The sequence below is a fragment of the Mytilus californianus genome, unplaced genomic scaffold, assembly GCF_021869535.1.
Source record: "Mytilus californianus isolate M0D057914Y unplaced genomic scaffold, xbMytCali1.0.p SCAF_20, whole genome shotgun sequence".
Taxonomy (NCBI): Eukaryota; Metazoa; Mollusca; class Bivalvia; order Mytilida; family Mytilidae; genus Mytilus; species Mytilus californianus.
This window is the reverse complement of record NW_026262669.1, coordinates 4,538,464-4,553,811: the sequence shown is the minus strand read 5'-3', so window position 1 is coordinate 4,553,811 and position 15,348 is coordinate 4,538,464. Positions and strand designations below refer to the sequence as shown.

Genomic DNA, 15,348 nt, shown 5'->3' with positions numbered 1-15,348 from the left:
TGGTCATTGCTAAAATACCTTTTCAGGGGATACATCTAATTTTTCGAGCACACTAATGTTCGCATTGCTACAGCAGCCATGTTTGATGTTTTAAATCATATGATTTAAATTTAATACACCCTCATGAGGTTGATTAAATTTAACGACAGTTTTAGCATTTTTTACACCGCGTTAAAATTAACGAACAACACACTTATCATATGATTAATTTTAATCCAATGATTTAGAAATTTTTACGACTCATTAACACTAACGACAAGTTGAACAACAGACCCCAGTGGTCGTAATTTCAGCACCCAAATTCAACATTATGATTTACAAGTAAACTATTGAAGACTCCGTACTCCGTACATCGTTTTTTTTTTTTTTTTTTTTTTTAATACTTTCACTCGTGGTGTCAACGTATATTAGTTGTGCGGAACAGAAGTTCCAATGAAAACTTTGTTATACACAATTGGTCCATAATATCTGTCCCTAGTGACACTTTTATCATAAAGGAACCTTTATTTCATGACAACAGCACATTACCAGAAAACATGGGCTACAAGATTAGTGCCAACGTTATTAATTGTATACAAGTAGACAGGAAATGCAGAATAAAAACAAAACAAGATACAAAAAACTACCTGACAATTATAAAAACAACAAACGGGTTATTGTTGGTAATTGATATAGGTTGATACATTTTAACCAATGAAAACATTATTAATAGAGTATAGTGAAAACGCCAAACAGAAAGCCAACTGATTATTGTTAATTGTGTACTCGTATTGCTTAATAACATGTGTTGAGTTTTAAACGATGTACGAAATGAACCTCTACAATTTTAAGTTAAATTTTGCCTAAACATGGCCAAGTTAGGAGCCTGTAATTCAGTGGTTGTCGTTTGTTTATGTGTTACATATTTGTTTTTCGTTCAATTTTTGTACATAAATTAGGCCGTTAGTTTTTTCCTTTGAATTGTTTTACCTTGTCATTTCTGGGCATTTTATAGCTGACTGAGCGGTATGGGCTTTGCTCATTGTTTTAGGCCGTACGATGACCTATTGTTGTTAATTTCTGTGTCATTTTGTCTCTTGTGGAGAGTTGTCTCATTGGCAATCATACCACATCTTCTTTTATATATGAAGTCCTTTAGTCTAAGATGAATGATATTTTATTAGTTGTTATTGCCTTTGAACTAGGGAGCGCCTTCAAACTAGTTTAATCCCGCCACATTATGTATGTGTCTGTTCCAAGTCAAGAGCCTGTAATTCAGTGGTTGTCATTTGTTGCTATATATTATACATGTTATATTTGTTTTTCGTTCATTAGTTTATACATAAATCAGGCCGATAGTGTTTTCGTTTGAATTGTTTTGAATTTATCATTTCGGGGTCTGTTATAGCTGACTCTGCAGTATGGGTTTTGGTCATTGATGAATGCCGGACGATGACCGTTTGATGCTAATTTATATGTCATTTGGTCTCTTGTGGAGAGTTGTTTTATTGACAATCATACCATATCTTTTAATTTTCATATTTACAAAAATGTACATTTAATGCAAACGCATAGTTTTTTTTGGGGTCATAACTGATTGCATTCTGACGTCATCAATAATTGTTTCGTTTTACATTTTTTTAATCAAAACAGACATGAAACGAGATCGTATGATACATGTTCAAGTCCGTTGCAAAGTTATTTTCTTATATTTTTCAGTTAAACATTAATATAAAATCAGTTCTTATACCTGCATGTCTACATTGTCTGACTTATAGAATATATTGTGTATGATGTTTTGGCAAATATTGTATAAAACTTTTATTTCAGCTTTAAACCTCGTTTTTATAACATCACTGTACCACCTGCATCACCTCACACCACAGGTCATGGAACTGATAGTTCACATGTTTGCTGCAATATTCGCTTTGAACTTCCTGGGACGACCCGCCTTGCAGCTAGATCAATCAGTTCTGGGTCTATTTCCAGAGTTTATTAGGTTGAAACAGGATATCAAGTCTGAACTAGCATCTATAAAGTAGAAGCTTCAGAGTAAGAAATGCTATACGAAAATAAGGTTCCAATTCCTTGTGACAAAATGGACCATGGAAGCCATCTGATTATTATTTTAGTTCATATAGCTTCCAACGGTTGTTTCCTTTTTTCACATTACTTGCTTTCAAATCATTAGGTTTGAGTTGAGACAAATTCAGAAAAGCGCTGCGTACGCAATGAATTTGTAAAGTATTTTTTGCAATCAGAATAGTAAGTTAATGGCAAAACTTTTAACGATGAATACACATTAAAATTCAGACCCTGAAATTAAATAAGCTTGATGATATTGAATGGTCAGTCAACTAGCACGTGTGGGTTATACTTCACACATTACAACTTTAATTACCATTTCATACACAGTGTTTGGTAAATTGGTGTAAGAGCTACAATATTATTAACAACATATATTTTACTTAAATCAGCTTTTTCGTATATCTAGCAGAATAGCAACATTTCTCCTTTTTTGAACTATAGTCCCAAAATGTAAATTTGAAACCCTAAGCAAATGCGTAGGACAAATTTAACACATAGTTACTGATACTTGATGGACAAATTTAACACATAGCTACTGATATTTGATAGACAAATTTAACACATAGTTACTGATATTTGATAGACAAATTTAACACATAGTTACTGATATTTGATAGACAAATTTAACACATAGTAACTGATATTTGACAGACAAATTTAACACATAGTTAATGATATTTGATAGACAAATTTAACACATAGTTACTGATATTTGATAGACAAATTAAACACATAGTTACTAATATTTGATATACAAATGTCCCTTGAATGAATAAATGCCCCTACATGTTTTTTTTTAGTTAATCAACGTTTACATAATAAATACTGTTTATTTGTCACATAAAATTAAGCAACCGCCAATCAATCAATACTGTTTATCTTATCAGGTGGACAAGATAAGAGAGTTGCATTTAATGCAAAACTACAACCAAGGATAAAAGTTATGTTGCCTTCAACGACAGTGGTATTTGATTACGTTATCACAAACTATGAAAACGCTTATAACAATCGAAATGGGCATTTTACTGCTCCTTATGATGGGGTGTATTTCTTTGTTTCTACATTTCATTCGATGATTTATAATAGCTATGGTCTACACTTGCAAATGGTCAAAAAACAACTATGTTTTATCCGAAGCATCAGCTGACACAAGTGATAAAAGCTCAATGAATGCAATAGTATCTCTAAAACGAGGTGATGTTGTCAAAATACGTAATAATCCAATTCATAGAGGAACATTTCAGGAAGGTATGAGTTTCATTTCTGGTTATCTTGTGTATTGAATCCAGAACACACATAATACACGATTTCCATACGGTTGATTCTAAATTACTTTGATTTGTATTGTTGTAATAAACTTTTGTGAAACCTGTTTTCAGTTATTGCAATTGTGCATTCTCAAACATTACAAAACCTGGTATACAAAGGATATACATAAACAAATCATTTACTCCAACGACACCATTGAATAACTTTGACAACTCAACCTAAACAGTTTGTACCTTAACATATATGTTAGTCCAATAGACTCAAATCACATCAATTGTAAAATGAGTCATTACAATAGTTTATGATAATAATACAAATTAGTTCAATTTGCACAACTGTTTCAATAGACTAATTTCATACAACCAATATTTGACTCAAACGTATATTTTTATTTCGAAATGCTATTTACTCTGTGGTATGACGTTCTGGTACTCGGTCAAGAGCGTGCTAGTACAAGAATTAAAATTAGGCTTGCAATTGGTAAAATTTTGGGGGGAAATTAGCAGTTTTATGTTTCCTATACACGACACAATCATTGCAAAACAGTTATTTTTTTCCCAAATTTTACTGATTGACAGCTTATTTTACTCTATCCACTTGCTCTTAGTTGACCAAGTACCAGAGTAACCTACCACGGAGCAGTTTACCTGTCGAAAGCTTATATACTCCAGAGTCAAAGGTCAGTAATATGGAAGTAGTCTAATTTTTATTTTTTTGTTGATGTTTCAATGGCACCATCTTACGGTGTTTATACGTCACAACTCGTTTTCTATGCCAGTGTCAATTGTGACGTTTTGGATTTCAATGAACGTAATTTATGTATTACTGGTAAATAATTAAGTCAGTGATTCTGTTGTCACAAATTACTTAACTAAATTCTTCCATAGATGCAAAAATTTGGTTTAGAAATTCAGATATGATCCGGGTAAACTTATCGATTCTTTTTATAAACCTATTCTCAAAGGTTACCCATTCAACACTGTAAATATATCTTTGAATAATATTTGATCGGTATAAATATTGATTTTGTTATCCATATTTTAAAATTAGAGTACATATTATGTTATATTTTGCACATGCATGGCTCTACCACCAGTCGATACCTATATCTTGGCATTGAACAAGATCATTTTTTTCTCTTACTGTTAATGACAAATTTACACTAAATCCATTGGATGTTGGATGTGAACTGCTTGATGTTTTAGTCTTAGATACATTATTTTTTTTATTAGTTGTTATTTGCTTTGACCTAGCAGTCAGTAACTCCAAGTAGTCTCAGATCTGTATTTAGTGTCTTTTTTTGTGGAGATGTATAAGTACTCGACCACGTCCGGTTTGTGCTTTTGTCAGATGTATTTCTGCTTTTTGTTGAATTATATTAGAGTATTTATCGTTATTATGATTCTCTTATTTATTTATATTATCATTTGGATAATTATTACTTCATGGTATTAACGAAAATGTAGTAGAAGTAGTACTGTTATATCTTTATTTTTATTAAACATTCAAAGTTGGTGTTCAGTAAACAATCGGGATGTACTGAATCAAACTTTTGATAAACAATGTCGATATATAGATATAAGAAGATGTGGTATGAGTGCCAATGAGACAACTCTCCATCAAAGTCACAATTTGTAAAAATAAACCATTATAGGTCAAAGTACGGCCTTCAACACGGAACTTTGGTTCACACTGAAAATCAAACTACAAGTGCCCAAAATGACTAGTGTAAAACAATTGAAACAGGAAAACCAACGGTCTAATCCATATAAAGAACGAGAAACGAGAAACACTTATAAACCACATCAACAAACCACAACCAATGAACAAAAGGTTCCTGACTTAGGACATATAACATATTAATAAATGTCTTTTGGTTTGTGATAACGTTTTCTTTTTTATAATTGCAAATTTACAATTTAACAAAACTAAAAAGTTACACATATTAAGAATATTTATAGACTCTGCAAATGAGAATTGAAAAGTCCATACATTTACTTGCCAATCAATTTAGCTTATATTACCATTTTCAATCATTTATAACCTGTAGCTAAACAATGTGTCACCAGTTTATTTCAAGTAAGTGCGTTGGTCATTTTCACTTTAATAATCGTAACAGAACGAATCAGAACAGATTGTTTACTTCAGGAGAACTTTTTAGTTCGTTTGGGCAATAGTTGTAATTTATGACTATGATTCGTTTGAATCCAATTATCTTCTACTCCTCAAATGTTCAACATATTTTTGAATATTGGAATGTCTTTTAATAAGTCCAACGAGCACAACAAGGTTAACCCCGACGCATTCTTAATGATCCTCTCTCAAGTCTAGAGCATGTTGTTTAGTGGTTGCCGTTGGTTCATGTCTGTCATATTTGCTTGTTTGTACATGATGGTGTGATACATCAGGCCGTTCGTTTTCTCAATTTTATTATTTCATATATTTTATTTCATGGCTTTTTATAGCCGACAATGTCATTAATTGATCTCATTTATGTACCGTGGTTTATAATTTCTAGCATCCACTTGATTTGAACTGAGTGGACAGTTGTCTCATACGAAATCATACCATATATCCTTATTTTCTTATAATAATGCTTTTGGAACAAAGGTGACATGTTTTCTATTTAACTGCTACTATTTCTTAGACCAAATATCCGGAATAACCGAAAACATACATTAAGGATACCTTAATATTCTGCTAGGCAATCATACTAAATCCAAATCCTGGTATCTATCATGATAATCTGTAATTTCAAGTATAGTTTTTGTTTAACTGGGTCAAGGTTATTGTGTTCTTTGAACACTTTTTGCATTTGGGATATTAAGACTTATAAGTCATATACAAACTGACAACGCCATGACAAAAAACCGAAAAGCGTTCAAAATATCAAGTGTTCCGAAATGCAGATTCTGCTCAATAGTTGGCACCTGCCGTGTTTCTCATTTGAATACAAGTTCGGTAATTAGATTAATTTGGGCATGTCACATTCGAGGTAATGAGGACGATATAGTGATTACGACAATTGGAATACACATCTATATAACATAACTTGTATAATGTTTAACAAACTCGTAATGGCACCCGTCAAATTTTTCTTTAGTTCTGAGTTGCATCAGATAATGGTCTGGATCGTTTCAGCTAATGTATTATTTTTAAAATGTGTTATAAAATCATGGCTCTGACTTTGATTTTCACAAAGGGTAGGTAATTCGTTCTTTTCTGAATACAGAAAGACGCTAGATACATGCACAAATTTATACCAAACAAAGACACAGCTCCGCTCTTATACCTATACACGATGGATTGACAAATGAGGAAAATGAATGTACATTTTGTTTGCAAAATATTTAACTTATGAATTATGATGTTTGTTTGTAGACATCGTACCAGTATATGAATTTCCATAACACGAGGTGACAAACATACGGATACAAAAAGAAGAAAACAATTACACAATTTATAATATATACTTATGAAGGAACAGTAGTTGGTATATAGGCACTACCTACTACCTATGTCTCAATTATTATGTTCGTAGTATCCATAAATAAAGCATTCTATATATTTTATAAACCTATAATCAGTTTTAAATTTACAATCCCTGTATGTTTTGCTGTATTGGGGGTTGCATTGACTTATTACTTATAATGACTTAATTAATTTTGAAGGCTTGTTATTTTTATTTCTAATTTATACGAAGTTTTTTTAATATCGGAATATATATGACGTTTCAAATCAATAAACGACACATTTTGATATAATCGTATTCTATCTAAATATAGATTACTGTGTCACGGGTTTTTAAATTTACCTGTGTAAAAAGTGTATATGATTTCCGATAAAATGGCTCAGGCGGCGTCTAAAACATGCGAGATTTGCATAAGTGCCTCGGGATCGCAATACTGCTTAGAATGTGAGCAATACTTTTGTGAAAATTGTAAAACATTTCATAATAGGCAGAAAATATCAAAAACTCACCAGTTTCAGTCTGCATTAGACGTTATCCCGGAAGGTAAATCAAAATGTAAAGACCATAATGAAGACGTAAGTTTTGTGTGTAATACCTGTAACGTAGCAGTTTGCAGCAGTTGTGTGACAGGAAGTCACAAACGGCACGATTTCTCGAAGCTTCAAGACAGTATCTCACGGTTGAAAGCGACGAATGAACAGGAACTGCGTAGAAAGGTACAGGAGGCAACCAAAAACATGGAAAAGATGGAAGAAGGCCTATACATATTCGATGTGAAGGTGGAAGTAGTAGTTAAAGCTATCACAGAAAATGGTTCATAGATAAAGGCCATGGTTGATACACATATCGCACAGATGATTGCATCTGTCAAGGATCAATCCAGGATGGAAAGGGACAAATTGACAAAGATCATAGCAGATACTAGAATGGATTTGAAGGTGGGGAGCGACTTAAACAAGACGATGTATGAACTATACAAGACGCGAAACGATGAAAAATTGTTACAGTCTTTACAGAAGCTTACCGATGACATTGCAAAGCTGGCGATAGAGCCTATAACCGAGTCTCCCGACGTATTCTATACTGCTAAGTCCACAACTGATCATGACATCAAACACCTGTTTGGCACATTTAAGATAAGGTAAATCAATGAGGAAAACCTTAAAGTCGACTGCCTTTTGCAGTCGTAACACATGCTTTAATATGTTTACATTATTTTAATGTGACACTTAAACTTGCAGGGTTTTTCCGGTTCATACATTTCGATAATCAAAATTGTGTTTTTAAATATTAATGTATTTCTGAAATGAAGTTCATGGAAGACTCAGTGGAGACAATTTAATAAAACTAAAAATATGGTCATAAACAGTTGTTTTTTTTGTTGTTGTTTTTTTTTATGATTGATTAACACTGTACTATAGATAAAACAGATGTGGCTAATAACACGTTACATTTCAAATTGAAATAGCAATGCACTCAAGACACTTCGTAAAATTATGAAATAATTCATGAATACACTTTTTTAAACTGATACCGATAATTCTGTTTTCAGCGAGAAAATCCCGCACCCAGAGTTGGTCATCAACTGGCCCCTAAATAAAATTGTGTACTAGTTCAGTGAAAATGGACGTCACACTAAACTCCAAAACATATAAATGAACTAACATTTAAAAAAAAAAAACATACAAGACAAGGCCAGAGGTTCCTGATTTGGGACAGGCGCAGAAATAAGGCGGGGTTAAACTTTTTTGTGAGATCTCAACCCTCCCCCTATACCTGTAGCCAACGTAGAATAAAGAAACACATAGCAATACGCACATTAAAACTCAGTTCAAAAGAAGTCCGAATCCGATGTCAGAATAGGTAACAAAAGAACCTAAGCAAAATGACAATGATACATAAATGAACAAAGAACTACTAGCAGTTACTGACAAGCTAGCTCCAGACCTCAATTAAACTGATTGAAAGATTATGTCTTCATCATATGAAAATCAAATACAATCCCTCGCGTAAGGGGTTTAGTATCATACCATCATAAAATATATGAGAAGAACATAACCCGTATCATGCCAATAACTGGTTTTAGAATAAATGTGTTTAATTCCGATGCAAAGACCTTATGAGTGAATCAATATCAATACCAAAATATGCAATCCTTAATGACTTGACAACAGTATCGTAACTATAAATGCATTGTACTATTTTCACAGTGATGTACGTACAGGACAAACGGGGTACAGAGAGAAGGAATTACATAAACCAAACAGGTAGGGCAATATATTTATATTTTATAGTGTTAAGTGTACACGTATGACAATGTGAATCCTTCGTCAAACGTTTCAGAAATCACACCTTATCTTTGAGTATACCTTTATATTTATAATTAAAACATGTCGTCCATAGATGACTATGCTGACATGTGTATCCTATGTTGTGTTAATCAGTAAAACCACTTAACTGTTGACACTTTTAATAGTTATGTACTTATCTTCATTACATTGTTTCCAAGAATCAGTGTTTAAGCTGTATTTGCTTATTTTTTAAATAGATATTTCACCAACTCACATTTGGTTTTTTTAATATTTGTTTTGAACTTATTGATACTTTAGACTTTAAACATTCATCAAAATTCTCTGCACTATTAAGGCAAGTTGTGCATAGTATAAGCTGAGGAAACTATACTATTTTTTCCAACGACATTATCAAGTCATGTTGCCCAGTCTAAATTTTGCATGTGTAGTTTTTGGTTAACTGTTTGTCCTTTTGTCAATTTTAATATCTTTGCCATAGCGTTCCTTGTATGTCTTCGACGTATGAGTGTGAATGTCTTCTTTTAAAAAAATATTCTCGATTTACAAGATTATTTAAAATTGACAGTTGATGAATGAGCCAACGACTTCAGCAGTCAAATTCACAATCGACTGTTAATAAAGGGGTCAACGATTTTAGCAGTCACATTCACAATCGACTGATGATTAAGGGGTCAACGACTTTAGCAGTTTCAATTACCGTCGACTGCTGATGAAGGGGTCAACGACAGTCACATTCACGAATAGCCGAGGAAATTAGCAAAATTGTTCCGTTTTGTATATTATCATTAAATGAACTTAACATAACACTACCAGATTTTTCAAAATGTTTGATACAATCGTACAAAGCTTCTTCATTGAAATTACTAATGTGCAGAAGTATTAAACTGTTCTACGTATTGTTAAATCAAAAGACGCCATCGATTCATTTTTTGTTTGGCTGTAAGACAGACTGGGAAAGGGAGAGAAAAGTATGTGCAACGCAGAAATAGTTGTATAAGGATTTGGCATATAGATAAGAATGTCGGTAATTCAATGCTACCTTGTCTATACATTAGTTAGTGTAGATTCGGATACTATTTTGGTGATGTCATCAAGTTTTGTTTGAAAAAGACGACACATACCAATAGGATCATCAAGACTAAAATGTTGGAAGTAAATGACAACGTCGTGTCAAAAAAACAAGCAAATAACGTTACGACAAACATCACAAACAACCGATGATGAATTTTGGTGCTCTCGAAGGGTAAACAGTTCCTGCTCTACATGGACTTCATAGGTATTTTTTCTTAATTTAAAAAAATACATCTTCCTGATGCAAAGTGTGTCTCTCTGTCTGGGTGTGAATAGATGATAGGCTGGTTATTTTTAACTCGAGAATCATGGACTTGGTTAGTGCCTCATGTATATTCAAATGCCGTTCTTTTTACACAGTTAATATGTGTGCCAGTTAGTAAATACTAGCTCATTGTTTACATCGTCAACTTAAGAAGATTTTAATTTTAATTTAATCAAGTGTGTTGTTCATTATAGTGAAAACAAACAAGATATGAAACCAAAAGAGCAAGGGAGATACCTGTACAGATGCGACGGATGTGGGTAAGTTCCTTGATATTGTTACTATAAACGTCATGACGTAAAGATATATATTTATCTGTGCCATCAGTGATCTTAATGGAGTTGTAAAAGTTACTTGGATGCTGAACTTCCAAAATAACTTATAGGGAAAACAACGACAATTTTTATAAGGTCATAAAAATAATATACTCATATCTTGGTAAAACATTGTAGTTTTGTTTCGTTGAAAATCCTAGAACAACATTAAACAACTTAACCACGAACCTCAATAATGAACGACAAAAAGTACATACAATAATCATATTCAAACACTGTACTGTATCTTCAACGACACGACACGACATTTGCCTTCTTTCGACGATCATGTTTCAGATATTTAGAACGCTAAAAAGCCTTCTAATTGATAGCAAAATATTTAATGGAAGCATAATGAATAGCTCTCAATGCAGTGAATGCTTAACAAATTAGACATTTTATGTTTGTATTACATTTTAGATACTCAAGTTTACTGAGTCATTCATCACAAAACAGACATTAATTGTCGTAATGTACTTTTGGTGCAGAAAACGTGAAGCCGTTAATGTTTTCATAATAATGTTATCGTTGCCCATAAAGATTTTGAAAGGTTAACGCACAATACTATTAAACATGAGGCGAATAAAATGAAGTTAACTAAAAACGTTTTATTCGAAACCATTTTTTTGTTTCGGAAATGCTTACTAATCAAACGACTTAAAATCTATCCGTATGTTTGTTTAGAAAGCTGTCACGTATGCATGTGTAACAGACAACATTGTTCTCTTTTATATTTCAGAAAGGAAAAGAGAACTTACAAGTGAGTATTATCGACTTCAATTGCAAGTGACGAATATTCAAAACAGTCATCTAATACAGATTACTTTTTAACATATGTTATTCAATCGTTCGAATAATAGACACTTTGTACAAACAGATAGCATATTTCACTCTGACCATTACATATGTGCTAATACTCCAATATTAAAAAAAACGAGCTTGATGATATCAGCTGGATATGGTTAAAGATTACCATGCTACCGGTCATTCCGTTTGACTAGGTTTGTTTGTTTCCATCTCCTTTATTATCTAATTTCTACCAGCAACTAATAACTTAATCATGATTTCCAAGATAGCGGGTTAATGATAGCACAGATGACATTGAATTCAAATGATAATGTTGGTGACTTCTCTTAAATGGCTTTTCGGACGCGAACAAAGTTTGGTTGACACATTTTATATATTTGTATTCCATATAACTACGGATATGTTCCACTTGTCATAACAACAATCTTTCCTATTTTACCACAAAAGACTTACAATGGATATTTTCTATGACAAACACGACGGATGCTAGGTCTTAGTTTTCTTTGTATAGTTTTGTTATTGTTGTTTGTCCTTTTATCGTTTATTTTTTTGACATGGTGTTGTTTTTTTTTTTTTTTTTTGTTGGACTAAAGATTTTCCAGTGCCCCCTTGTATCTTGTTTAAAATGCATTTTAAACAAATGAACAATTAACATCTAGTATACTGGTATTGAACAAGAAAAAAAAAAGGGTCCCATCAGAACAAGTCGATATAAACCGCATATAGTACGTATTACAATTTGACTTTTCTACAGTCAACTTAATATAATTACTTTGAATATAGAAATAGTACTGTTCTACTCATATATAAATTCACTGTCGGACCGATGTTGTTTTTCATTAATTCGTCAACCTGTCTGCAATACATTTGGAAATACTTTATATGGCATTTTAAACAAAACGTATTGTTGTCTTGTTTGAAGCATAATCAATATTGAATATTAGCATGTGTCTAGACAAATGCTTTAGTACATGCATATCTTTCAAATCTTTCCTCTTAATCTGTATTTATATTTGAATTTTACATACAAGGAACAATCCAGGGACATAGTACACTTGTGAAGACCAAGTCTAACTAAACGTTATTTTATTTTATTTTATTCGGGATTGATCATGAGTTCAAAGTTAAGTTGTCCGTTCTTGTTTCTAAATATTTTGAGATTTTGTTTGCCACAAATTAAATTGCCAAAATGCGTTTTAAAACAAAAATGTTGTTTAAAATCTCTCGGCTGGTATTAATCAACAACAAAACAATCCTTGCTTTGTATATCAAGAAACAAACCAACATATTTAATGATGCCATCATAAAGTTCGTGTATCAAAGTAAAATTGTGAGATGTGTTGCACACATAAAAACCTGGTTTTACAAGTTGAATATTCATTGTATAACTGGCTATGGGGAATAGGTTTTCCCATTGTTAATAGCCATACAGCGACCTATAATTTTAACCACGTCGTTTGAATATATTTTTTATTGGCAATCATAATATTACATGTCCTTATTTGTATACCAAAGGGTGCTCGAGTATAAAACAGAGGAACATTATATAAGTGTCATTCCGATGTTTTGCTTAAATTTCACATGTCTTGGTATAAAACAGGAGAACGTTGCAGGATTTGCACCTCCTGCTATGTATGTTTAATCCAACTATCAGCACCTTAGGCATAGCTTTATTTTCAAAACCCTCCCAAAGACAATGGTGAAAAAAACATCTTGCAAAGTTTTTGATTTCACTTTCGAATATATTGATGATGTTTTGTAATTCAATAACCCACATTTCAACGATTGCGTACACCTCATACATTCCAGTGAACTTGAAATTTAGGATAATACAGAAGGAAGCAGATCTGTGTATATCTTGCCTTTTTTCAAAATTGACATAACCTAGAATCTATGACAAACGATTTCAACTTCCCATTTTTCAGCACTAACGTACTGATTTGACATTACATAACTTTACAGTTACAATCACGGATTGGTTGATCTAATCGACGGTTCTCAACTCACCTAGGACATATTTTGGTTTTCTTGGAGCTTCGTATATAAGAACAGTCGTCTGATCTTTAAATTTACCGATTGTGTTGAATACCCGATAGTGACGTTTTTACTAACAATGGATTCGCATTGCGAGTGATGCATGCATATCAGGAATCGTTTGTCCCATTGACGCACGCTGAGATAATGCGGTTCCCCAAGCTTTGTGTTTTGCTTGATTTGTCTCTCCTTATTCAATTAATGAGATTTGAGCACCAATCAAATACGTTTCCATTTATATGTTGTTTGCACTGAGTGATTTTGAAAGAGGAAATTACTAAAGAGATGTTTACTTTATTTTATCAAAATATATGAATTGTTCTAACTTAGTATCAAGCAATACTAACAACTATTAAACAAATGGACTTATCTAATCATTGAATGGACTAAATTATGTAAGCTTGTGTGCTATTGTAACGAAACTCCAGACTATCTTTTTGCACCTTTATTTGTACATCTAGCTTCAACAAGCATATCAAATCACATGTAACGACGATTTTAAATGACTTAAGTTCTCTAAAAACAGTTTACAACTATAAACTTCAGCATTCCTTATAGTTTTCCTTTACATATAATATCCTTTATGAGGTCTGTGTTGATACGATTAATATAACTGGACATATGCACTGCTTTAAAGTTCACAGCCAAAATCATTCAATGTGTTGATAACATCTTATGAATTGTATAAATTGATGTTTTTGAGATAATTATGTTTTGCATCGTGAAATCGTGAAAAGCTTTGCATATTTTTCCAGCTATTAAATCTCTTTTATTTTTCTGGAAGTAAGTGTTATTTACCAGACAGATAAGTATACTGTAATAAGTGCGTTAAACTTTCACTTCTTCGTACTATGAATATCAAAATTATTTATTTTGTAAAATATTTCCTTTCTCTGTTTCAACTGTACACGTATACCTTGCAACAAAATTATTTTCATTTACCTGTGTTTAAAGTAATTGCAAATGGCTGATAATTTTGTTCAAGCATATTATTTTTCTTAAATTGTTTAACATTTCACAGTGGTATAACATGTTACTTTTATTATTCTTCCCTTAGTTTAATTATGTAGCATTTACATTGTATCATAGATCAAATTTATTTGTTCAGTGTATGTTCACTGGTGTTAATATGTCTTTTGATTGAGTTAAGCCATTTCAATTGATATTTTATAGTTAGTCTTTCTATGTTGTGATGTTACACTATTGTTTCAGATAAGGGTGAAGGTTTGAACGTTTAAACCCGCTGCAATTGTTTGCACCTGTCCTAAGTCAGGAATCTAATATTCAGTAGTTGTCGGTTGTTGATGTGGTTCATAAGTGTTTCTCGTTTCTCGTTTTTTATATAGATTAGACCGTTGGTTTTCCCATTTGAATGGTTTTACACTAGTAATTTTTGGGGCCCTTTATAGCTTGCTGTTCGGTGTGAGCCAAGGCTCCGTGTTGAAGACCGTACGTTGGCCTATAATGGTTTACTTTTATAAATTGTGACTTGAATGGAGTGTTGTTTCATTGGCATGCATACCACATCTTCTTATATCTATACAATGTAGAATGAAAGCATGATACATAGGAAATTGATGTCTTATTTTAATTAATACCATCTAAAGTTTAAGATTATCTCTGTATTATGATTGTTTTTGTTGTATCTTATCTTTTCGTTGTAACAGACTTCTGAAATATTGAACGGTATTTTTATTTATACATTTAGCTTCAGAAAACATATTCTAAAAAAATGTC

At 32.3% G+C, this 15,348-nt stretch overlaps 1 protein-coding gene across 1 annotated transcript in view; it reads left to right on the top strand.

The window, feature by feature from the left end:
* LOC127731811 (E3 ubiquitin-protein ligase TRIM71-like) overlaps positions 1-11,534 on the top strand; it is a 60,271-nt gene extending 48,737 nt beyond the window's left edge. Inside the window, exon 4 of the mRNA XM_052240650.1 lies at positions 11,510-11,534. Within this exon, the coding sequence (XP_052096610.1) occupies positions 11,510-11,534 (25 nt within the window). The remainder of the gene's footprint in view (positions 1-11,509) is intronic.
* The last annotated feature ends 3,814 nt before the right edge of the window (positions 11,535-15,348 follow it).